Below are 27,000 nucleotides of genomic sequence, written 5' to 3' on the forward strand. Positions count from 1 at the left end.
ATTGCTTCACAATGCTGTGCTAGTTTCTGTTGTACAATCTTTTCGGAATGATGAAATGTTCTAAAATTGACTGTGGTGATAGTTGCACAACTCTGTGAATATACTAAAAACCACCAAAATGTACAGCTATTTTTTTTGTACAGCTATTTAAATGGGAGAATTCTATGGCATGAAATTATTCCAACGAAATAAATGAAGTTAAAAAAAATCAGGTCGGTAAGTACTTGCATAAAAAACCATTTAGATTTCTTTACTAAACTTTTTTTTTTTTTTAATCAGAACCCAGTACTTGCGGACGCTAACTGACATCTACTGAACAGTCACTGTGTGCTAATCTTAACTTTGGAAAGTGGTGTGCGTGGCCTGGGGACACCTGGAGATGACGCTGTTCAGTCACCGCACAGCAGAAATTTCACTGATTTAACAGTACGGACAAAGCACCAACTACCACACTGAACTGTGCTAGATTTTGAGAATAAATTTTGAATAAGACAGACATAAGGTTTGGGACATCGTGACAATTATAGTTTTGTCACAGTGCAAGTGGACTGCAAGTTGCAAAGAGCATTACAAATGGCAGAAGCAGACAAAGGAAGAGGGACGCAGAGAAAGGCTTATTCCTCCACTGACTGGGTAGCAGCAGGATTCTGCTTACTTTCTTGGGGCCAAGGAGTCCTGAGAAGGGAACAAATGGAAAAACTGTGACAAAGCCACTCCCACAGAGCGCATCCCTCCTTAGGATTCAAATGTCAACCTACTGCAGTTTAGTGTTAGCTTCATGTGGTTTGTGTATTTCATTCTGACTACTCAAGTCCTATCACAAGTTATTCTCTCTTTTCCAAGCAGGACCTTTGATAGGTTGCATGTATTTCTTTAAGTGCTCTCGTGGGGAGTCTAAGCTAAAACTTGTTGGCAGACTGCATTCTCCAAATTGGAAAACATGATTCACTTAACAGAAATCCACTTTTACCAACTTTCAAGGCCTATTGTACATTACACAATGCCAGTTAAATTTTAACTTGTTTTGCTCTAAACGATTACTAAACAGCCCTCATTATACAATAACTTGGTATACAGACTTTTTATCACATGGAACAGAGCTGATAGATTAGGGAGTTGGTGCTTGTTATCTGGGACGGCCCTAGTAGAAAGAAGTTCAAAATTCCACCTATCTTCATATCCATTACAATCACCTTGGTGCTAATCTAGGAAGGAAAGGGAAGGGATGGGAAGGGGAAAAGCAGAACACCAATAAAAAAGAAACATGTGTCACAACTCATCAAACTATATACATTAAATGAATGAAACTCACTGCACACGTATAACGCCTCCATAAAGCTGGTTTTACAAAAGGAACAGACACCAAGTTCAATTCATCTTCCCATCGCCTGCAGTTAACGCACTACTTGGCTTACAGCAGGTGCTCAAGAGTTCTGTTGAAAAAATGAATTCAGGTAGAGGAGGAAGAAAAGCAAAGCCCACAACAAGTACAAGTTCCAGGGCTGAGGAACGATGACCTCTCCTTCTACTGCTCTACAGCAACAGTCCCACTCCCAGATGTCAGCAGGCTGACAACAAAACTCCAACTGAACTACTCACTGCTTCTTGTTCTCCTGTTTTTACTATCGCCAGAGATGCGCCAGCAGGGGCACAAAATATAAACTTTTAACATAGTCACGATATAACATTTAATTTTTAAAAGTAACACTTAAACACAATCAAGAAAACTGAATTAAAGCTTTACAGAAAACTTTAATAAGAGGATACCTATTCTGACCTAGAGAAAAATAATTCACAATTATCACGTGGTCTCCCAAACTAAAGAAAAATCAACTTCCAAAATGTTAAATCTTGAAGGGGAAAAAAGAGGGCAAAACAAACCATGGATGTGCATCAGGGCAGGTCAACCTTTTGAAAGTCCATTTTTACTCCCCATCCCTACATGCCTGACCACCAAATAAGTCTCCTGTGTCCAGCATGAAGGAGGCATTCTCTAGTCTTTCTTGCCCCCTCTCTTTCCTACTTAAACTTCTTTTTAAAAACATATTTCAGGGGACTTCCCTGGCGGCTCAGTGGTTAAGAATCCGCCTGCCAATGCTGGGGACACGGGTTCGAGCCCTGGTCCGGGAAGACCCCACATGCCACGGAGCAAATAAGCCCGTGCGCCACAAGTACTGAGCCTGTGTGCCACAACTAATGAAGCCTGTGCACCTAGAGCCCGTGCTCCGCAACAAGAGAAGCCACTCCAATCAGAAGCCCTTGCACCACAACGAAGAGTAGCCCCCGCTTGCCACAAGTAGAGAAAGCCTGCACACAGCAATGAACACCCAATGCAGCCAAAAGTAAATAAACAAACAAAATTTATTTTTTTAAAAAAAACATATTTCAGGCTTCCCTGGTGGCACAGTGGTTAAGAATCCGCCTGCCAATGCAGGGGACATGGGTTCGAGCCCTGGTCTGCACGCCACAACTACTGAAGCCCGTGCACCTAGAGCCTGTGCTCCACAAAAAAAGAAGCACCGCAATGAGAAGCCTGAGCACCGCAACGAAGAGCATCCCCCACTCACCACAACTAGACAAAGTCCGAGCGCAGCAACAAAAACCCAACACAGCCAAAAATAAATAAAATAAATAAATGCATTTAAAAAATAAATAAAAACATATTTCACTAAGAACTCCCTATTTGCAGGCAGATTCACTTTTCTGTCATAGATGTGGCTCATGTTCCTGTGGACAAAAAGTCTTTCCTTTAAAACTGAGGCATGGGGCTTCCCTGGTGGCGCAGTGGTTGAGAGTCCGCCTGCCGATGCAGGGGACACGGGTTCGTGCCCCGGTCTGGGAAGATCCCACATGCCGCGGAGCGGCTGGGCCCGTGAGCCATGGCCGCTGAGCCTGCGCGTCCGGAGCCTGTGCTCCGCAACGGGAGAGGCCCCAGCAGTGAGAGGCCCGCGTACCGCAAAACAAAAACTGAGGCCCAGTAAAACGAAGAAGACTGAGAGTACCAAGTGTCGATGAGGCTGCAGAAGGGGACTCAGGCACTGCTGCTGCAGACATGAAAGGATGCCACCACTTTAGAAAAGCCTGGCAGCTTCTTACAAAATAAAACATACACTTACCCTATGACATATAACCGTTCTACTTCTAGGTATTTCAACCATGCGAAATGAAAACATATGTCCACACAAAGACTTGCACATGAACGCAGTCAAGAGCTTCATTCATAATAATCAACACTGGAACAACAAATGTCCATCAAGAGGTGAAGAGATAAACTGTGGTCCATCCATACAATGGACGATCACTCAGCGCTGAAAAGGAAGGGACTCCTACAACACGGGCAAGTATCGAAAATGTTATGCTGAGTGAAAGAAGGCAGATAGAAGAGTACTCTCTATATAATTCCACATGAAGAAAATTCCAGAAAACAGAAACTTAGCCTATAGTGACAGAAAGCAGATCAGTAATTGCCCGGCTAAGGGATGGGGACTCATGGTGAAGGGGCATGAGGGAAATTTCTGGGCAGTGAAAATGTTCTATATCTTTACCACGGTGACAGTTACCCTGGTATATACATTTGTCAAAACTCAAACTGCAAGCTTAACATTGGTACAGTTATTGTATTAAAGTATACCTCAATACGGTTGACTTTAATTAGACACACATCTATAAATAAGGTGGATGAAGCAGCTGTAATGTAAAAACAACTCTTGAAGACCAAAGACCACAACACTGATGTTTCATTCACATAAGCAGAATTCTTAAGTACTCGATAAATATTCACACACACATCAGGACTTTTTTTTTTAAGATTTCATGTTCCTTGGTTCAAAGACCCTAACTACTGCTACACAACACCACCTAAACTAGTAGGCATGTATTTGTACTGTGCTACCTGTTATCACTGTAACAGGCTCCTGTAAGCCTCCAACCTCAGGTTGTTCATGACTGGCCTGGCCTTTATAACTGCCTAGATCCCCTGACCACCTACTCAAACTCCACACTACATACAGACAATAACTGCCCACAACGCTGAATCAAAACTAGTGTTGCATTAAACAGAATGCTCCATGAGCAGAAACTTGTTAGGTCCATCTGTTCTACAGGATTTTTCACTTAATGAAATATGCTGGAACCAAACCAACAAAAGCTTGGCTACTGAAGGCCACCTGCCAGAAAGGAAAGTGCACCACTAAACCAGAGCTCCACATTAAAAGACACTCAGGAAAACAGAAGTGTGACTACCTAAATTATTTTCTTCTAACCTAATGGTCACTGCCAATGGTCTCTTCAAACACCTTGGAAAATCTAGAGATGCCTAAGAAAAAGGACTCAGGTTAGCTGTTACACACACCCCTCTCCTTCAACTTTAAGGAGGAAGTATATAGAATATTCCCTTTCATGAATTACTTTGGTTGTAATGAAAACCAAAGTTAGAAGAGTTGGTTGAAGCAGTAAAAGCTGCAAAATTACTATCTGCTAAAAATAAAAGAATGCAAAAGCAGGTGCTGAGGGCTTGAGGACCACCATGCCTACTGAGGAAGCAGTCCACTGCTTACTTTCTCAATTTAACCTCCACCTAATGGCCTGTTGAAAAATAGCCTCCGAAGACTGTAATTACGGAGGTCCAGTTTACTTTACCAGCCAAAACAACAGACTGCACTCCATTCTTGAATTATGTAAGTTCACTGTTACGATTAAAAATCTTTTATTAGAAAAATGAAACTCGGGACTTCCCTGGTGGCACAGTGGTTAAGACTCTCCGCTCCCAAGGCAGGGGGCCCACGTTCAATCCCTGCTCAAGGAACTAGATCCTACACGCATGCCGCAACTAAGAGTTCACATGTCACAACCACGAAGCCCAAGAGCCACAACTAAGGAGCCAGCCTGCCACAACTAAGACCCAGCACAACCAAATAAATAATAAATTTAATAAAAAAAAGAAAAATGAAACTCAAGACTTTCCAGAAAGTCTCCCTTATGGTAAATATGTGAAGCTCAGGGCTTCAGTATCCTAGAAAAGAAATTTTTTTCACCCAATCAACTCACAATACTCTGTTTTTCATACAAAGGCAGAAAACCAACCCCAGGAAGAGCTCACCAAGCAGGGGAACAGGGTCAGCTGTGCAGGACAAAGGCCTCAAGCAGTGCTTCTCAGCCTTGACTGTACCTTAGAATCACCTGAGGATCCTCAGGCCACAATTCTGGGTTCAATGGTGGGAGGCAGGCTTCCTGTGTGACTCTGATGTGCAGTCAGGGTTCAGAATCACTGAACACAGGGGCATTCCCACAACCCAGCGATTCAGGGATGGGAGAAACAAGGCAGACAGCTGGAGGGAGGGCCAGCAGAGCTATTTCGACACTCAAGTATGCCCCCAAACCAGACAGAAGGAACTATAAAACAATGAGATGACTGTTCACTCTATAGGAGGACCCACTGCTTGATGAACAACCAAAGCAAATGTTTTTAAAATGGAAAACTATTTTAGTGCTTTTAAGGATTTATTTATCATTAACAAGTTAAAGGCAAACAATCAGAAGAAAAACTATAATGCAACTAAGCTAGAAATAATGTGATAGAAAAATTCCCCTCCAATGCAACTTTTCAGAAATGTCTTTTCCACAGAGACACTTCTTTGTAACTGAGCTCATTTCCCATTTGCTCTTTAGACTCAGTGAAATCTTTCACCTTCAACATTCTGCTGTTTCAAAAATAACCTCCCAATCTAAACCAAAATCATTCTACCTCCTTAAGCTAGTCAATCTATCAAGCACTTGATTAGTAATAAGATCTCTCTCACACACACTTTTCATAATAATTTTACCTTCAGGGGATTCCATAACTCTACAAGACTTGGTTCTGTTTCTTTAACCATTCTCTCTCCTCTGGGATGGCACCTGGATATTCCCCCGCTAAGCAGCTCACCTATTCTCAGCTTCAAGTATGTTGATGAATTCCAAACCCACATCTTCAACTTGGATTGCCCAACTATACTCCAGTTCCATATTTCAAGCTGCCAGCCCCTAGGCTCTTCCACTGTTACGTTCTAGTTTAACCTTAACATCAAAAGGTCCATTATTGGGCTTCCCTGGTGGCGCAGTGGTTGAGTGTCTGCCTGCCGATGCAGGGGACACAGGTTCGTGCCCCAGTCCGGGAAGATCCCTCATGCCACGGAGCGGCTGGGCCCGTGAGCCATGGCCGCTGAGCCTGCGCGTCCGGAGCCTGTGCTCCGCAACGGGAGAGGCCACAACGGTGAGAGGCCGGCGTACCGCAAAAAAAAAAAAAAAAAAAAAAAAAAAAAAGTCCATTATTTTCTCAAAACCAGGTTTTACACTTATGCCAATAGCAAACTTCACTGTTCTTCCAATCTTCTAGATGAGAAACCTTGAAGATTATCTTGAATTATATACCCCAATTCCTGGCACAATCCCATCAAAATGTTCAAAAATTTTTATTTGGTAAAAACAATAGCAACTGCATGAATTGAAATAAGCATTCTAATTAAGTGATGCATCCTGACATCCATACACCCACACCTGAGATCCAGAGAACAGGATCTCAATGAGTCAAAGGCAAGAGCAGAACCTTTCTGAACACAGAATATACCTCAATAATAAGATTACTAAAAAAAAAAAAATGGGGGGAATTCCCTGGTGGTCCAATGGTTAGGACTCCACACTCTCCCTGCCGAGGGTCCAGGTTCAATCCCTGGTTGGGGAGCTAAGATCCACAAGCCACAGGGCACAGCCAAAAAAAAACCAATTTTTTTTTTTTTGATGCATCTCTTCAATCCTAGTGTTACTATCCAGCTCAAGCCCTTACAACCCCTCCATGCCAGGGTATCTGCAATAACCAAGATTAGACTTCAGCATCTCAATACCCAATAAAATGCTTGGCACATAACAGACCCTCAAATGTTGACAGAATGACCAACAGTCCTAAAACCGTCTGTCACCAAACTAAACATATTTTTATTGAACACCAATGGCACAGAAGATATAAAAAAAGATATTTTAAATGTTTAAGCAATGTTTACTGCCTTCAAAAAACCTGGGGGATGGGACAAACACCTAACACATAATGAATGACTACGGTGGGTTAAACACTGCCCTGAAGGCACTTAATATACAGATCTCATTTAATCGTCACAATATTTCTAAAAAACAGTGATTCCCCTAACCCTTTTTGGGTGGCAGTACACTCCCCTGAGGATATGATGTAAGCAAATTAAGCCCACTACCTGAAGAATGCACATACACATATTTTTGCACATGATTTCAGGACTTGCAGACCCTCTGATGCTCCTAATGTCTTATAGTACCCTGTTACTCAAAGTGTGGTCCCCAGCCCAGCACCAAAGGAATAACTCAGGAGATTATGCAGCTCTCAGGCTCCACCCCAGACCAACTGAAGCCAAATACGCCATTAACATGATCCCCAGCTGATTCTTAATGTAGGTTTAAGTTTGAGAAGCAGCAGCTGTATCTCACACAGTCCCAGGGTCCTACCGTAGGGTAAGCCCTGCATCCTGTACACCACCACCACATAGCTCCAAACTCCTCTATTAAGCTGGGTGATGGTTTATCATCCAAACTGATGTCACCTTTCACAGTGAAAGGACCGCATTAATTACCCTGGAACACGTGTCAACTAGGACATATGGTCAACTCCTAATTGTAAGGGATACAGAGATGGGACCTAAACTCTTGGTGTAATGGCCTAAACAACCTAGCCTCATCTCCGTGTGCACGTAAGAGCCCAGTTACTCCAAATGTACTCACTACTCCTCGGCTCTCCATGCAGGCAGCTCCCTGGTGCCTAGTCCTCTGCCCATCAAGCTCAACAGAGGCATCACCCCCTCAGGGAAGTCATCGCAAGCCCTATTTCTTTCAAACCCTTTTTCATACCTCATGGTAATTCTCACTTACCTACATGTTTCTGTAAATGAACTACGATCTCCTTGTGTCTTTCAGTTCTGGATCCCATCCACTTAAGTACAATACTTAGACTCTGGTAAGTAGCCGTCGACCGAGTGAAGATGAAAACACTTGAGGTTCAGAGAAATAATCTTGCCCAAGAGCCCAGGAACATAAAATGGGACAGCCAGCACTGGAACCTGGGGCTGGCCTCAATGCACAGACACACAGATAATAAAGCAACAATAAAACTTAAGGAAGAGGGCTTCCCTGGTGGCGCAGTAGTTGAGAGTCCGCCTGCCGATGCAGGGGACGCGGGTTTGTGCCCCGGTCTGGGAAGATCCCACATGCTGCGGAGCGGCTGGGCCCGTGAGCCACGGCCGCTGAGCCTGCACATGCGGAGCCTGTGTTCCGCAACGGGAGAAGCCACAACAGTGAGAGGCCCATGTACCACAAAAAAAAAAAAAAAAAAAAAACTTAAGAAAGACTATAAGATACAATAAGAAACCATCAGACAGTCCAGGATGACCTGCCAAGGAGAAAGGACCGAGTCTGAGGAGCCCAGAAGGAGGAAACGATAAACCTGGAAAGAGTGGGGAGGGATGAAGCGTCAGGTAAAGGATTCTGCGGCCATCCTCCCAACGTTCACTCTCTTCCTCCCCTGTTGGATAGTGGTCACCCAGTTCAGAAGGCTGACACTCCCCACTCCAGAGGGGAGCCAACACAGCATGCCACCCCTCTAGCCCAGAGCACTTGGTTCAGGGTGACCCAGAGGGCACAAAGCTCAGGGCACTGCCAAGAATTCTGGGACACACACACACTCTCTTGGGCCGGTTTGTGTGCTGGGCACAAATGTGAAGCCCACAACTACTGTAGCCATTTTGCCACTGGGGGGGAAACTAGGCTTCGGATAATAGTGATACAACACAAGTGAAGAGAAACCAGGTCTTCAAAGATGTCACTGAACTGATGAATCAAACCAACCTTGAAGACTGACCTACGTACAGAATTTCTAGCGGCGTGAGCCAGTAAATCTCTAGGTTATGGTGTAAGCCAGTTAGAGCTGAGCTTTCTCTTACTTGTTATCAAAAGTATCCTGAGACAGAAATGGAGTGAGTGATCCAGGGGATTCATACCAAGTAAGATCACTCAAAAAGCAAAAAAAAAAAAAAAAAAGTTAATCTGAAACCTAAGTCCTCCTCACTCTCCCACACGGAATGCCCTCCTCTTTTCTCTCCATTTGCCCAAATCCTGTTCATTTTCAAGGTCACTCATTGCCCACTTCCTTCACTCCCTGAACTCCCCCTGCAGAACCTGACATGCGCACCACCTAGTTCAGCACATTACACATCTCAGAACCCGCCCCAATGGTTCCCTCTGCCTCAGTCACCTGCTGAGTCACCCACTACCTACACAGGGTTAAGAACGCTTTAGTTACCTTCCTGAGCAGCTACAAGCAGTAGCTAAAACAGCCTTCAGCAAACATGAGCCAGCTGGCTGACAAATATTATATAAAAAGACCTTTCTCAATCTTTTTCAAATATTTCATAGTGTAACTTGCTTTTGATCAAATTAGTATGTAGTTTAAAAATAAAAACATAAAAAAACTTCATGTTTTAATCTACCACTAATTATTTCCTTAATATTACTAAGCAAAATGTATCTCCCATTCTGCCTCCAAGTAACCAATGAATTAAAGATGTTCATCTTTCAGTTTACAATACTGGGCTTTAATTATCTCTGGGAAATAAGATCATTCACTCACAATGAGAAACAGCTAATAAATAGATCCAAAACATGCCAAACATCACTGTTTTTAGTATGCATAAAATATAACTTGTGGATACTCCACAGTACTTAAAAATAACATTGAAGAAAAATGTTTAATAATCAAGAGTGTTTACAATACAAGAAATGGGGAAAAAATACTGAACAACATACAGCATAGTCCTAGGTTATTAAAAAAGGAAATGCATTACCACAAATACATCACAAAGAAGCTGCCCTGCTCCCTATGCATCCCGTTCCAACTGGTCACCCCAAGGCCTTCGCTTCCTCCACCCCCTGCCCCAGGCTGAGGTGAGGCCTTCAGCACTTCTCAACTGGATCACTGAGTGCCTAACTGGTCTTCCTGCCCCCGGACTCATCCTTCACCCTCCAAACCACATGCAGCCACCACACTGCTTTCTCTAAAATGTGAACCTGATTATTTTAGTCCCTAGGAACAGGCCTGCAAGGCCCCCCAAGACCTTTCAAGACAAAAGGCTCCAGCAGAGCACGCAAGAGCCCCCAGGGCTGCGCCCCACCGCCCAGAACTGCAGGCTCAGGGCCATCCACACAGGGTCTCTTGCCCAGAGCGCCTTCTCTCCCACCAGGAGGGGTGCCGCTGGCTTCTCCTCATATCACAGAACTCAGTTCCAAAGTCTCCTCTTCGGGAACTACTTTCCTAACAAACCGACGAGTTACTCACTCTGGATTTCAACAGTGGATGAGACTCTTTCCCACATTCAACCATGGACTTCCTGAATATACCCACGGTATTGTATCTTTCATTAATTTATTTATCAATAATATTTTTGAGCACTTACTACATTCTAGGCCCGGGGAATGTATCAGTGAACAAAAGAAATCCTTGCCCTCATTAATCTTACATTCTAGTAGGGAGAGAGAAAATGAACAAAGTAACTACGTTAGGATAGGATATTAGATACAGGATATCAGAAGGTGGTAGGTGCTGTGAAGACAAAGCAAGGCAAGAAGGTGGTGAGGGTTCAGGAGGCTGGATTTTAAAGAGGCCAGGGAGCATGGACATATATACACTACCAAACGTAAGGTAGATAGCTAGTGGGAAGCAGCTGCATAGCACAGGGAGATCAGCTCGGTGCTTTGTGACCGCCTGGAGGGGTGGGATAGGGAGGGTGGGAGGGAGACGCAAAAGGGAGGGGATATGGAAACATATGTATATGTATAACTGATTAAATTTGTTATAAGGCAAAAAATTTAAAAAAAAATAAAATAATAAAATAAATAAATAAATAAATAAAGTAAAAAAAAAAAAATAAAGAGGCCAGGGAGGCAGGCCATCCTGAGAAGACATCACCCACACCGAAAGCCGCCCAGGGCCAGGCAGCAAGCTCGTGGACAGAGGGGGGGCATGCTGCAGCAGAGGGTCTCGGGTAGAGAGGACTTATTTGTACTCATTTTTGTGGCACTTAGCTGAGCTCGAAAAATAACCAGTGGATGGGGCTTCCCTGGTGGCACAGTGGTTGAGAATCCACCTGCCAATGCAGGGGACATGGGTTCGAGCCCTGGTCTGGGAACGTTCCACATGCCACGGAGCAAATAAGCCCATATGCCACAACTACTGAGCCTGCGCTCTAGAGCCCATGGGCCACAACTACCGAAACCCGCGCGCCTAGAGCCCGTGCTCTGCAACAAGAGAAGCCACCGCAATGAGAAGCCCGCACACCTCAATGAAGAGTAGCCCCCACTTGCTGAAACTAGAGAAAGCCCATGGCAGCAACGAAGACCCAACGCAGCCAAAAAAATAAGTAAATAAAACAATAAATATTTATTAAAAGTAAATAACCAGTGGATAAATAATGACATTGGCTGAGATATCTAAGGTGACAAAGGTGGCGAACACAAAAAATAACTGAGGCAAGCCAATGGAAAAGTTCTCTTTCCACACTCACCGCTGACACACATTTGGGCTCTCCACCTTGGAAGGCAGACAGCTCTGTGGCTCTTGAATTTGGGGATAACAGCATTTGTTCAGAGCAGGCCAACGAAGGATCAATGCTACGGACCACTAACTGGGACCAGGAAAGCTATAGTGAAGGCATTTTATTTACATCAGTAACGGTGCTCTGATCTCCGCTACAACTGTTGAGAAACAGCCCAAAGAATGAAACAAAACAGCTTATTAGCTGATACACAGATCAGTCACCTGGATTCAAGAAACTACACAACAGAGATAAAGAGAGTCGTGAAACCCTTAAAGAAAACTTAGAGGTCATCTGCATTCTTAATGCAAGAATTACCACCGATCTGAATACCTCAGGAGCAGCTCACCTCTTCTCCATCAGCTCTCATTACTGTAAAGGTATTTCTGGGGAGGGCAAAGCCGTCCCGTGTGCAGAACCACACCATCATCCTGATCTTCATTCCTAGAACTGGAAACACCAAAACCAACCCTCGTGCAGTCCTGAACCTGACAGCCAGCCAGCTGCCCCCACATGCAGGACAGGATGCTGTGCCCAACAGTGGGGCCGCTGGAGGGGAAGCAGACCCCTCAGCGCTCAAGAAAGCTTTCCTGAGCCCCAGGCCGCTCCCGGGCCCCTGTGCTCCTACCCTGGAACACCTGCCAGACTCTAGCCAGACGACCGTCTGTGTACTGTGCCCTCCGCCAGGCAGGGCCATGCTGTCCTTCCGCCACTCAGGCACTTGGCCCATTCGGGGCCAGCAGGCTGCAGGCCTCCGGGAAGGGCTGACTGACCAGGGAGGAAAGACACGGCACCCCCAGAATCCAAGTCCACAGGACCCTCCAGGCTCGCTGTGCACGACACACATGGGTGTCCTCCCCTTCTCCCCAGGGAAGAGAGGAAGCTAACTCAGATCTGTTTTCAACCAAAAAGAAATCAATGGCCAAGAAACAAAATGGCAACATATTTCACTTTCTTTCCACCTTAAAAAGAAAAGAAACTCATTTTTCAACATGTGTCAGGGGGTGAGAGGCAAACTCTTTCCAAACTGAGCTGCAGCAACTCTGTGTCCAGGACTAGTCATGGCTAGGATATTGCTACAGTGTCACTGCATGTGAAGTTCAATTTAGAGCCAGTAAACTTCCAGCCCAAACTGAAGAGAACGCTTTTTAAGATTTTTTTTTTTAAAGCTATCTCTTAGCTCGTTCTCACTGAATAGAACTCTAGTCACAGATGAAAAAGGAAATTTGTGCTCCTGGCACTTAACTCACACTGTGTAGCGTGGCATGGAAAAGCCAAGAATTCAGTAAGAACCAAGATGGAACCAAGAGTGATTATTTTAACACCAATTTGCGACAAACTGGAGACAAGAATTTCTAAGCTGACAAATCCATGACCAGCAACCAAAAGAAGGCAGCAAGAGTTTCCGATGGCAAAATGGCTTAATGCTCTGCACAAATCCCCAAAGAGATCTTGACCACAAATGGGCTTCGGGATGAATTAGGAATTTTGTTCCGTCTTGCTGGGACATCAGACGGTCACAGTTAAATCGAGCTGTGGCCAAGTCTGTGCTGCCCGCACACCATCCCCAAGGGCCCCATCTCACCACACGGAGCACTGCAGTCTCCCGTGGCTACAGGGAACGTAATGTTCATGTATATATATGTATCTTTGTAATTGTGTTTTGCAGCTTATGAACCCCAACACAGGCCTCAGCACCGAGCAAGAGCCGGATACATGTTTGTTGAGAAGGAATTAGTCAATGAGCTAGTTACTGAACTTCAAACAAAACTGAACTCTCATTCTGAAGACCCAGTGCGGCAGGTCTTCAAACAGCAACATTTTCAGGCTCCTCAGTTGGTTCTCTTCCCAACTCACTCTACTCAGTGCTAAAATTAATAATATTATCTCTCAGAGAGCCACAAACCTGTACCTTTTGTTGTTGTTCATACCTAACCTAGACTGGAAAAGTTTTAAAATGTCCAAGATAAGATTTAGTTAATCCTAGTCATTGAAAAGTGTTCAGCAGGTTAAGGGAAAAGCTGTAAACAAAACGATGTGGAGGGGGACTTCCCTGGTGGCACGGTGGTTAAGAACCCGCCTGCCAGTGCAGGGGACACGGGTTCGTGCCCCAGTCCGGGAAGATCCCACGTGCCGCGGAGCAACTAAGCCCATGAGCCACAGCTACTGAGCCTGCGCTCTAGAGCCCGTGAGCCACAACTACTGAGCCCACGAGCCACACTACTGAAGCCTACACACCTAGAACCCGTGCTCTGCAACAAGAGAAGCCACCACAATGAGAAGCCTGCGCACTGCAACGAAGAGGAGCCCCTGCTCGCCGCAACTAGAGAAAGCCCACGTGCAGCAACGAAGACCCAACACAGCCCCCAAAATTAATTAATTAGAAAAAAAAACCTATGTGGAGGCTCTGACACCTGCGTGTGGCTGAGGCCCTAGGGGGCTGAGGGAAACACAGACTTGGGGGCCTAATTAGGAGTCCCTACTTAGTGTGTCTGGATGGCCACCAGGATGCCAGGTGACCTGATGAGAGAAGACCATGACCAAGGATCACAACTTAAAACATGCTATTACATAAAAAGATACCAAATGTCTAAAATTTACCACAAAGAGTACCAAAGGGAAGCATTTCAAAATATTAACAAAAGTCATCTCAGAGTCGTGAGATATTAGGGGTGATGTTTTTTCTAATATTTTCTTTATTTTCTAGGAGCATAATCAAGTATCTAATGCTTGTTTTAAAGGTGCCCCCCAAAAAACATAAAGGGAATAATGTCCCCAAATGACATTCCCTAACAACTCTATCCAACTATCACTGAGGACATTCAAGGGCTATTTGCCTTGCATTAATCTGCCTCAGATGACCCCAAAAGAATGTCCTAATTTTTCCCCCCTCAAAGTTTTGAGATTTAAGATGCTTGAGGTGCTGAGGTGAGCAGAGCGAACACCCTGAGACCTGGAGGAGAGCCAGAAGAGGGACACACCCTTGCCACCCCATATGCAGGACCCCAAGCGGGCCCCTGCACAGCCATCTCCCTCAGCAACGCTAACAGAGAGCGGGACGAGCCACTTCCTCGAACCCATGCTTTCCCACAGATGCCCACCTGCTGACAAGGGCAGACGCCGTCCAGGCTGGACTGGCAAGGTCCCTCGCCCCTCCTGACTTCGGTCCCGGCCCCTCACCCTACACGCCAGTCACCCATCGAGCCCACGTGCTCCAGCGTACCGCAGGCTTTGAGACTTTGTTCCTCTGCATGCTTTCCCCCCACACCCTGTCCTTATGCTTCTCTGCACAAATGTCGCCTTTCTAGGAGGGTCGTCTTCCCAGCTTCCCCTGATGCTACCCCTTGTCCAGTCCACGTGACGCTGCCACTCCTCCCCACCTCCACGGCACCCTCCCCACGGTGGCCCACAAGCCACCGTGAGCCCACTGGGATGGTTCTGCAGGGCAGGCAGAGTGTGAGCGCGTGCCGCCCTCCTCCACACTCTCCCCGGGGTAAGGCTGGCCGCCCGCACCTCAGCACCCAGCGTTCTGAGTTCTCAGGGGCTCCCCACACCCTCCAGCTACAGAGCCGTCTCCGGCTGGGTATCAGCCAAGGCACCGCTTCCGGGAGCCCATCCTTGACTTCCCAGGGCCGCGCCGACAGACCTTGTGCCCTCCCTCCCGGCACAGTCCTCCGTTTGGAATGCCACAGGCATCGCTGTGACTATCTGATTAGCGTCTGTCTCCCTCACTAGACAGTGAGCTCCCTGGTAAGAGGGACAATGCCCGTCTCTGCTCATCACTCCATCCTCAGCGCCTGGTACACAGCAGCCACTCAATAACTACCTGCTGAATAAATGAATGAATGAATAAATGAAAGTTTCTGACTGTATTGTTCACACCTCTGTTACAGGAATTAACACCCTAAAACAGTATCTACCAATTAGCCTGCTTCCCTCTCCCACTACCCTGTGAACTTCTAAAGCACAGAAACTCTCTTTTCAGCTCTATCCTGCTAATGCCTGGCCACCAAAATTTTTTGTTTGAACAATTACAAAAGATATAAAGTCCTTTATATGTCGTTCTGAATAAAGGTGTCTGGTATCCTACAAATTAATTCCGAAGGACACAGAATGCAACCCCTAAAAGACCTGATTTTGCATTTTATTAGAAGTAGTTGAATATGGTTTCTGGGGAGAGGACCTGACATGAGAAACGGGACAGTTTTTTTGGATTCTTTTCTTTCTTTTGCCATTGCAGTACTTTGATAAAAACAAAGTGGGAGGGACTTCCCTGGCAGTCCAGTGGTTAAGACTCCACACTTCCACTGCAGGGGGCATAGATTCGATCCCTGGTAAGGGAACTAAGATCATCGTGTGGCAAAAAAAAAAATAATGATAAATAATGATAAATAAATAAACAAAAACACAAAGGGGGAGGTGAACAAAGCCTGATTTTGGAGAAGACGGGGAAAATCCAGGTGCATCACCCAATTCCCCACTATTCACTAGGGTTGATGACCTATCAACCTTTCCAACTAACAAAAGGTTTGTCCTCTCAGTAATCTTCTTTAGTGCAGAGTTGACCAAGAGACAAGAATTTAATTTTGAATCAGACTTTTTTTTTTTTTTTTTAACAATACAGAAACTTAACAGCATGGCTGCTATAATTAAGGGGCTGAACGTCTTCAAAATATTACTTTTTAAAAAAATGGTTTGGGCATTTTAATAGTCATAAATTTCTACAGCACTTCCACAGTTCTCAGTATACAGGTCCCAGGGAACCACTTTTACCTCCAGAACATCTGCTCCATCCCCTGGCAAAATTTGGTAAAAATAAGAACACTTCCTATACTTGAATAGATGCCTTCAATAGTTTTAGAAACAAGACTAGCTCCAAAAAATCCAGCTCAGTGACTACCTGGTTAGAAGAGACTGCATTATGAGACAAGGAAACAAAAACAACAATGCCCAAACACAAAAAGGCACAGAAGACAGACATCAAGGTGAGGACCAAGGATCAGGGAGGAAGAGAGTGACATACTTTTTACTTTAAATATTTCTGTTTCAGAAATTGCAAGTCTTTATTTTGTATTTAAAAATAAAATCAGTGGGGCTTCCCTGGTGGCGCAGTGATTAAGAATCCGCCTGCCATTGCAGGGGACACGGGTTCGAGCCCTGGTCTGGGAAGATCCCACATGCCGCGGAGCAACTAAGCCTGTGCACCACAGCTACTGAGCCTGCGCTCTAGAGACCGCAAGCCACAACTACTGAGCCCGCATGCCGCAACGACTGAAGTCCTCGCGCCTAGAGCCCACGCTCCACAATGAGAAGCCACAGCAATGAGAAGCCCGTGCACCGCAACGAAGAGTAGCCCCCGCTTGCCGCAACTAGCGAAAGCCTGCACGCAGAAACAAAGACCCAACACAGCCAAAAATTAATTAAAAATAAAATCAGTAAGAACTTTCACCAAAATGCACTCTACACAAAATCTTGTAATTAATAATTAGTAGCAGATTAGCAACCCTTAGTAATTACTAACACATTAATATCTTTAAACATGTAAACCTTTATTTCATTCATTTGGCCATTCCATGAATCTTCACTGAGGAACTACCATGGGGAAGTCACACTGTGAAACATCAGGCCTTTATCCGTTCAGCCAAGTAGAAAAGGCAAAGGATAGAAGTCCAAAGACCTGCTCCTAAGTCCCTGATAGCTCATTTAAGAGCCATGCGACTTCACATCACAACCTTTTTTTAAACCTTTTTTAAAAATTTTATTTATTGATTCATTTATTTTGGGCTGCATTGGGTCTTTGTTGCTGCGCGCGGGCTTTCTCTAGTTGTGGCGAGCAGGGGCTACTCTTCCTTGCGGTGCGCGGGCTTCTCATTGTGGTGGCTTCTCTTGTTGTGGAGCACGGGCTCTAGGTGCACGGGCTTCAGTTGTGGCACGTGGGCTCAGTAGCTGTGGCTCGCAGGCTCTAGAGCGCAGGCTCAGTAGCTGTGGCTCGCGGGCTCTAGAGCACAGGCTCAGTAGTTGTGCACGGGCTTAGTTGCTCCGCGGCATGTGGGATCTTCCTGGACCAGGGCTCGAACCTGTGTCCCCTGTATTGGCAGGCGGATTCTTAACCAACGCACCACCAGGGAAGTCCCACAACCTCTTGAGTCTCACTTTATTCATCTGTAAAATGATGATAATAACAACACATTACAGAGTTGCCGTAAGGATCAAACCAGTCACGGCACTTCATAAACCACGCAGCTTATACACTGCACAACTTTCTCCACATGCTGATTGCTGCAATGCTTAATTTTATAATAAGTATGCTCTTCCCCATCCAATTATCAGATCTACCCAGAAGGCCTACTCTCCAGGGTCTCAAATAAATACACACATCTTAGCAGCCACTTAAGGGGAATTACTACTTAAATATCGAGAGAAGTTTTTTTTATAAGATCAGGCAAGAATCTCTGAAAACTCCAGAATTAAATGTCATTTTCAAATTCTCTTCTATTTCCCCCCCCCAAGTCCTATCACAAGAAAAAAATTGATGTTTTCAAAAAAAATAGAAAGGGTATATATTTTAATGATGCAAGTGTCTCAAAAGAGGCAATTGCTTCACTCCTCTGGAGTTATGAACTGTCTAAAATAGGAGAGACACAAAAGAAGAGGAACACTAGAAATCCTCTTGACAATTATCAGAATACCAAATAAATTCACAAGTTGAGTGGCCCTGACTAAATTTAAATGGATATAATAAAATTTAAAATGTACTGCTTATATCCAGAGCAAAGGATACCATCATGTTTATGCAAGAACTATTAAACAACGCAAACTAACTCATTAGACCAAAAGGCAAATCCAAATTTCCCCCACAGAGCCATGTATTAAATGTTCTTGGGCAGTGCTAGTTCTAGTTCACAAGGCCCATGGCTTGCAACACGTAATTTATACAGATATCCAGCCTTATTCAACGTATTTTAAAACACAGAAATAAGTATTTTTGACTTGTACTCACAATAATGATAAACTTCTATTTTTGTGAACAGTGAGGAGAGTAAGTTGAGAAAATGGTCTGAAAAGCTGTCCCCACCGCTTCCCGTGCAACCAGTGCACCTCATGGGACTAAAGCCCCAGGAGTGGGGGGGGGTGCTATTCATGGGACCCCTCCCTTCCCACCCCAGCCAGCTCGTTCACAGTAACAGGTCTATAACACGAACCCCTCCATTTTGTGTGGTCTTAAATGCGTGTTTTTTCCTACATTCAGTTTCTTACAGCAGGAATACCTCTAGTATTATCCAATTAACATTTAAGTTTTCTTTTTCACAGTAGCTCCAATGACAACATAAGTTTGCAGCTGTCATGGTGAATCTTTTGAAACTTTAAAGACTACTTGCCACAAAAGAGCACGGGCATGCCAGCATTTCTTCATAAAACAAGTACAAACGGGGAAACAAGATTGTACCAGAAAAAGAAAGGGGGGGGGGAGAAAGAGAAAGGCAGGCAGCTATGTGTAAAACTCAAGTACCAAAGGCACAAGAGTGGGGCACCAGCCTTTCTATTAGGAGGTACTTTCATTTCTAATGCACTACTTAAATCAGAGAGTGTAGGCTTACAAGATGGCCCTTGAGCTGATACCAGAAAAATAAATTGAGAACTGATCTGAAGAATGACAACCAGTAAAGCTGCAGACGAAGCCCAGGAGGGAGGGGCCTGAGGGACAAGAGCAGGCGTCCTCAGTGCGCAGACTCTTGGTGCGGACCTGGGCTAACACTCTCCAGGCACACGGTCATCTCTCAGTTCTCAAGTGAGCCAGAAAAGGAAAGTCCAGAAAGACACGCTGTATTCTCTCGCTCCCTGCCCCAAACCACACTTCCACTCTACACCTCATCGACCCTGTTCCCAGGAGAGGGCAACCTGAGCACAGTGCCTTTCAAAACAGGGAGCGGCATGGAGCTATTGGTTTCTTGGGTCTCCTGCTGAAAATGGGGTCATGTCTGAGGAGCTTTTAAGCAGTCAGAAAGTAGCCCACTCATGAAAAGTCTACACTCTGAAGACTCTACATCTAGGTTTATGATAGACTCTACAATTTCTGATTCTTGAAACAAATACTATAAACCTACCCCCACCGGCTGCCTTTGCTTTGCCTACTGTTCTTAGTACGGACTGCACTGACAGGAACGGTCACAGAGAGACCTATTGGGAGATCACTTCAATAAACAGGAAAACTGCAGTCCAAGCACACGTAAGTCTTTGGAAATGAACATCTACACTGCTGAAGTAGCACTAAAGTGACAAATGACAGTAATCCAGTGGCCCAAGGCCAGTAAATTCCATTGCAAACAGATTTATCTGTCTTGTGCCACAGGGATTCTTGCATGTGTGGCAGTAAAGACAGCTGTAACAGCGTAATTACAAATTCAAAAGCAAGTGCTTCCCACTGTTCTCATATTCGGTGTATTATCAGTAAGAAGTGTCCTCAGCAACCACCCTTAATGTGCCACTTGAAAAACCAGACCCACTAACAGCCAAGTACTTGCCTGTCTGAAATTTGTAAAAACACAAGAACAAACAAAAAATAACCTTGATGAACTATAATTCAAGTAGAGATGATACAACTTTTCTCAGTTACTTCAATATTATATTCTGAACACAGCACAGAGTAAATGTACCACTAGGCCTGGCATTAAATAATCATTAAGCTTTGGAATTCTTTTCTCCTTTAAGTTTTCCTATGCAAACCACTATTCAAACCACTTCAGTTCCACATAAAAAAGCCCTCAAATATATGTCCTAACTGTTGCTCTAGAGAGGAATTTGGAATGAGGCGGTCCACTTACTATTTGCTCATTTCAGGACACTGGTCCCCACAAGACAGGCTCCAGAGGGTGAGGGTGAGGCCCTGGATAAGGCTCATCTCCACTGCTCCTGTGTAGAAACCACTGAGGCGACCATCAACGCACAAGCTTTAAATGGCTTACCTAGTCTTAGGACATGTTTCAAGATTTTGCTGTCACTATGCAAAGGAAAACTGCTATCTCCAAATACCCCGCATTGCAAATAATTTTATTTACTTCAGTTGCTCACTATGAAACTCCAATAAAAATGTCTCTCTTTGGAAAACTACTAATACTGCTGTCACTTACAAAGATATTCAACGATACAGCAACACTACCATACGCTGTAAACTGGATCCAAGAAATTCCACAGTGGAAAATGTGGGCGCCCCAATGCTGTATGTGAGGCAGTGAAAAGATGAGAGTGAGCCCGCTGCACAGGACCAGGACAGGAGCAGCCACACGATGTCCAAACAGGGTGTACGAAGAATTATTGTAGAGTTTTCACTATAAATGACTGCAATGATCACAAAAATCTCTTCTGGTTTACGGCAGAATTGGTCAGTTCAAATTAATTACCCCAAATCATTTTCATCAGTTCCCTCATGCCAACAAATGTCAGAGATGTACTTTCACTCCAACTGTCAAAGTTCGTTGTATTTATTAAAATGTGTTGAAAACGACTGGCATTAGAAATGTTTCTAAGTTTTGCACTGTTTATGTCAATCCGGGGAAAAGGGTTCAATCAATGGTGTGGAAATAGGCTATAAACTATATAAATGTTTTAAATTGTGACCTTAAAATCCAATTTTAAAATAGGACTCTTATAAAAACTTAATAAAAGAAAAAAGAAAATAGGACCCTTACTGTTAATCTGTGATTCATATCTCCAATAATAAACAAGAAACACGCATAATAACAAATAACAGTGCTTAGCAGAGGGCAAGAGCCCAACCAATATTTGTTGAATTAATGAATGGCCATGACTATGGCAGGACCTTCAGGACAGCAGGTAACTGAATAAAACAAAATTATTAAAATGCTTAGCCTGACTCAAGCAGGATCCAATCATTAAATCCTATCACATATGATTTCATTACTTGTTTTCATTACTATTCTTCTAAAAGAAAATTATGAAAAGAAAAGAAAAATATGAGAACTCATACTATTTCCTTTCCTACCTTCTGCATGCTACAACTTAAAAGCATTTTAATCATACTTTAGTTTTTTTTACAAATTTATTTATTTTATTTTTGGCTGCATTGGGTCTTTGTTGCTGTGTTTTCTCTAGCTGCAGCGCGCGCGCAGGCTTCTCACTGCAGTGGCTTCTCTTGTTGTGGAGCACGGGCTCTAGGCACACGGGCTTCAGTAGTTGTGGCACGTGGGCTCAGTAGCTGTGGCGCACGGGCTTAGTTGCTCCACGACATGTGGGATCTTCCCGGACCAGGGCTCGAACCGTGTCCCCTGCATTGGCAGGCGGATTCTTAACCACTGTGCCACCAGGGAAGCCCTAATCAAACTTTAAAAGAATAAACCCAAAGTGCTGCTAACATTTATGTTCAGCTAACTGTTGCCACTCCAATTTTTTAAAGATGTGTATAGGCAATATTGCTGTATAAAACATAAATACTAGGACATTAAGGAAAGTAAATGAAATTACAATCACTTTTACCTATTATCACCACTCATTAACATTTCACTTTGCATTGCGATTGGTGCTTCCTGGTGCTTCCGATAATGGAAGTGGGGACTTCCCTGGTGACGCAGTGGTTAAGAATCCGCCTGCCAATGCAAAGGACACGGGTTCGAGCCCTGGTCCGGGAAGATCCCACATGCCGCGGAGCAACTAAGCCCGTGCGCCACAGCTACTGAACCCGCGAGCCACAACTACTGAAGCCCGCGCACCCAGAGCCCGTGCTCCGCAACAAGAGGAGCCACCGCCATGAGAAGCCTGCGCACCGCAACGAAAAGTAGCCCCCGCTCGCCACAACTAGAGAAAGCCCGTGCACAGCAACAAAGGCGCAACGCAGCCAAAAATAATAATAAAATTTAAAAAAAAATTTTAAATAAGAGCAAAGCTTAATTTAAAAATAAAATTTAAGGTGAGAAAAAGGCAAACACCAAACCTCTTAAGGAAAGAAATCTTTGAATTGCACACTTGTAAAACTTATTCAACCACTACTAAGCCCTTTTTTTGTGCAAAGAACTATATTGAGTTACTTTAAAACGCAGATGTACACGTGAACAAAAGTTTAAAGGGGAAAGTTGTAGAGCAAACTAAAGTGCCAAAAGTTTAACAAAATTGCTGCTTCCTGTAAGGTCTCATTTTTTAAGTTATCGAGTCTCAAATTCCGCGACACGCGTTAATTCCAATAGTTACTAAAACCGACTCCATTTCCAAAAGGGCAACAAAAACCAATTGCTTTGAAAGGGTTACGATTTACCGGCCACCAGTTTTCCAACAGCTACTTTGTTTCATTTTCCTTTATTTAATACATATTTAATACAACAGCACACTGAGACGATATAAAAACGCGCAATAACTTCTAGGGCTTAGAAGTCAACACATCAGCGGTCCACAGCAAGCCTGACAAATAATACCACATGCCGATTTTTATCCAGACCAATTGTATTTGGGGGAGTGAGGAGAGGGAGTAAGAGCTCAACTCTACACTCACATCTCTCTAAAAGCGTGCGTTTTACTCTTTCTTTCCACTATGGGATTATCACAAACGACCCCTAAGATACCGCTCTGACAGGGTGCGTTAGTAGTGTCACCCAGGCTGAGGCGGATTCGTGCAAAAGATGTCACTCAAAGGCAGGTACAAGTATGGTCCTGGCGAGTTATTTAGAGTTTTCTTTGCACCAGTAACCTTAGGCTGCTTCTTAGTGACTTGAGTCTAAAAGTCAGAACACCGGCAAGCCGCCCCCCCGCGCCGGGTCAATCAAACTGCGAAAGCAACCTTTGGGGCCATGGGGAAAACGGGGCACCCCAAATCTTGGTGGCTCGTTCCGGGCAGAGAGGCGACCACAGGGCGTGGAAGGCTATGCCGCCCCGGGGCCTCCCGAAGATTCCCGGCTGCCTCCTGGAGCAGCCAGGGCCCCATCTGCACCGCCGGCTCGCCCCGCGGTCCAGCCCTGAGGTTAACCCCTTCGCGCCCCCCACGCCCTCTCCAGGCCGGCCCGGGCGCCCCCTCTCCGCCGCCCCTCTGAAGCGGGGCCCGGTGGGCTCTGGCGCGGGGCGGGCCGGGCTGCAGGCGGCCGAGGCGCGGAGGCGGCGGGAGGCTCGGGGCCTAGTCCCGGGCAGCGTGTCCCGGCGCCCTCCCCCACTCCCACACGCTCGCTCGGGGCCGGGGTGCGCCCGCCCGCCCGTCCGCCCGCCCCGGCGCCCACCCGCCCGCGGCCCGGGGCCCCTTCCCGCCGAGGGCGCCGGCCGACTGCTACCTGCGGGTTGCGGAGGGCCATGGCGGCCCGTTTCAATGAGCCTCGGCGCTCGTCCGACTCCTCACGCTGCTTCCCCCGCCGCCGCCATCTTCTCGCCCGCACATACACACTCGCATCGGCCGCCGCGCCTGCGCACTGGCCGCGTGCCGCGGGGCGCGGGGAGGCCGGGCGCGCCGAGCGCGCGCTGCGCATGCGCGGCCGACAGGTGGGCGTGCGCGGCAAGAGTCGGCCCGGGGCGGACCGCGAGCTCGCGGCCCTCGGCGGATGCGGGCCCGCCCGCCGCGGACCTGGAGCTCCCGGGTCCGGCTGCGGCGCCGGAGGGGAAAGGACAGTGGACGGAGGTGATAACGCCAAAGCGCCTGGTCGGCTCGGGTTTCTCACCAGCCGGGAGGCCACCTGGGTGCTGGGTGGGACTCGGGATGTCCGGAGCCCGGGAGCCGCGGCCTGAAGTCCGCCCGCGCCCCCGAACCCCAGGGTCGTCCTGGGCCGGGGTCTCCGAAGTGCGCGCTGAAGATCTCAGAGTAGTCCCGGTTTATGGAGGTCACATCCGTCCATTCATTAATTTATTCACTTTTCATTCATTCCACAAACACTATCTGAGCGTCTACTCTGTGCCACGCCTTTAGCTAGGCATTGGAGAATATTTTGAAAAAATAAAAATGAAAACGCACCGGTAAAGCATTTAGGATTGGGGCCTGGCAAATAGTAAGCACTCAGCGTTGCCTACTATCACACGCATACATGCACGCATACAGACAGACCAGCTTTCGGGTCATTGGTTCAAGAAACAGTGAACCCCCTACTTGACCATGCAGTTTATCACCTACTTTGGCCCTTCTAGCTGAGTGATTCGGGCAAGTTAATTCCGTTTCCTAAGTCTTTGGTTTCCTCACCTGTGAATGAGGCTAATAAAATTTCTTAACTCCCAAGATTTCTGTGAGGATCAAATTAGGTGAGTGTGAACGCACCAGCCCTCAATAAACATTAGCTTCTGTGATTATTATTCATAACCATGATCGCTCTTTTCAAGTGCTCAGCAAACAGAGAGCCTATTACCAGACCCTGTGCTGAGCAGAGAGGATCAACAGTAAGATCCATTGCCACATTCCACAAGGCAGAGGGCCTGGTCTTTTCAAAAATGGGATGCCATGAAAAATATAAGAAGGGGAAGAGATTGTCTAAAATAAAAGAGCTAAACTGATACAAACTACTATATATAAAATAGATAAAAAACAAGGTCCTACTGTATAGCACAGGGAACTATATTCAATAGCCTGCGATAAACCACAATGGGAAAGAATATGAAAAAGAACATATATATGTATAACTGAATCACTTCTCTGTACAGCAGAAATTAACACATTTTAAATCAACTATACTTCAACACAAAATTCTAAAAATAAAATAAAAGAGCTAAATAAAAAACTTAACCGAATACAGTGTGTGAAGCTTGATTGGATACTGGTGTGTTTTAACCTGGTAAATATTTTTTGACAGTTGGAGAAAGTTGAGTATGGCTTGGATGTAGATGATTTTCGTGAATTATTGGTAACTTCCATAATATAATAATGATATTACGCTCATGTGAGAGAATGTTGTTTTGTTAGGATATGCATCTGAAGAATTTAGGGGTGAATGTCATAATACCTGAGTTATTTTTTAATGGTGCAATAAAAAATAAAATTATATAAGCACACACAAATACACATAGAGGGAGAGAAACTAAATAATGCAAAATGTTAACAGTTGTTGGATCTAAGTGGTACCATCAACTTTTCTGTATGCTTGAAAAAAATTTTTAACAAAAAACTAGGGAAGGGAATTCCCTGGCAGTCCAGTGGTTAGGACTCCGAGCTCTCACTGCGGTGGCCCTGGTTTGATCCCGAGTCAGGGCAATATGATCCCACAAGCCCCGCGGCTCGGCCAAAAAAAAAAAAAAAAAAAGCTAGGGAAACAGAATACAATAATGTATCCATGCTGTGATTAAAACCACAGAAAAATTCTGCCTACATATAGAGAAAGACAGGGAGGGATATGAAAACACATTGGTGACGTAATGGTTGATATCTGATTTTCATCATAACGGTTCTTGAACAAAAAATCAAAATTATGGGACTTCCCTGGTGGCACAGTGGTTAAGAATCTGCCTGCCAAAAAAGGGGACTCGGGTTTGAGCCCTGGTCCAGGAAGATCCCACAGAGCAACTAAGCCCACGTGCCACAACTACTGAGCCCGCGCACCTAGAGCCAGTGGTCTGCAATGAGAGAAGCCACCACAGTGAGAAGCCCGTGCACCAAAACAAAGAGTAGCCCCCGTGCGCAGCAACAAACACCCAACTCAGCCAAGAAAAAAAATCAAAATTATGATCAATGAGACCCAGTTTCAATTTTCAAATCACTTACAGAGATATTACCACGAATTTTTTTTTTAATGTTGACACTATTGGGGTTTTTTGGGGGGTGTTTTTTTTTTTTGGTTGTTTGTTTTTTGGCGTTTTTTTGGCCACACTGGGTAGCTTGCAGGATGTTAGTTCCCCAACCAGGGATCAGACTCGTGGCGTGCCCCCTACAATGGAGTCCTGGAGTCCTCTCACCACTGGACTGCCAGGGAATACCAAAAGTATGTTTTCTGTTTGTTTGTTTTTAATGGTGGCACCACATAATTTCAATACAAGGAGATAAATGTGAAAAGGAAAATATGAACAAACACTGTGGGCCCTGCAGTCCTTAGCAAACCCTCCTACTAAGAGCCAAGGGAGGAACCCAGAGTAAAGACAGGCCAGAAATAAAATCCTGAGTCCCCCACTCACTGGGTTGCATGAATTTCAGCAGGTTACTTAAACTGTCTATGACTCTTGTAAAAGGATGTGTGGTAGGCAGAATAATCTCATCCCAAAAATGTTCACTTCCTAATCTCCAGAACCCTGTGCAGGTGTGACTTTACATGGTAAAAGGGACTTTGCAGATGGGATTAAACTGAGGACTTTGAGATGAAGAGATAATTCTGGATTATGTAGGTGGGACCCATATAAACACAAAGATCCTTAAAAAAAGAAGGGAGGAAGCCAGAAGGTCAGACAATCAGAGAAGTAACAAGGG

The 27,000-nt window shown here is 45.2% G+C and overlaps 1 protein-coding gene across 1 annotated transcript in view; it reads right to left on the bottom strand.

Annotated features, from left to right (window-relative positions):
- Positions 1-24,094, bottom strand: part of USP10 (ubiquitin specific peptidase 10) — a gene marked incomplete at its 5' end in the record, with an annotated part of 71,400 nt that extends 47,306 nt beyond the window's left edge. Inside the window, one exon of the mRNA XM_082606023.1 lies at positions 23,903-24,094. Within this exon, the coding sequence (XP_082462149.1) occupies positions 23,903-24,094 (192 nt within the window). The remainder of the gene's footprint in view (positions 1-23,902) is intronic.
- Between the last annotated feature and the right edge of the window lie 2,906 nt (positions 24,095-27,000).

This window comes from Mesoplodon mirus, assembly GCF_964341445.2.
Source record: "Mesoplodon mirus genome assembly, chromosome: 19".
In the NCBI taxonomy this organism is placed as follows: Eukaryota; Metazoa; Chordata; class Mammalia; order Artiodactyla; family Ziphiidae; genus Mesoplodon; species Mesoplodon mirus.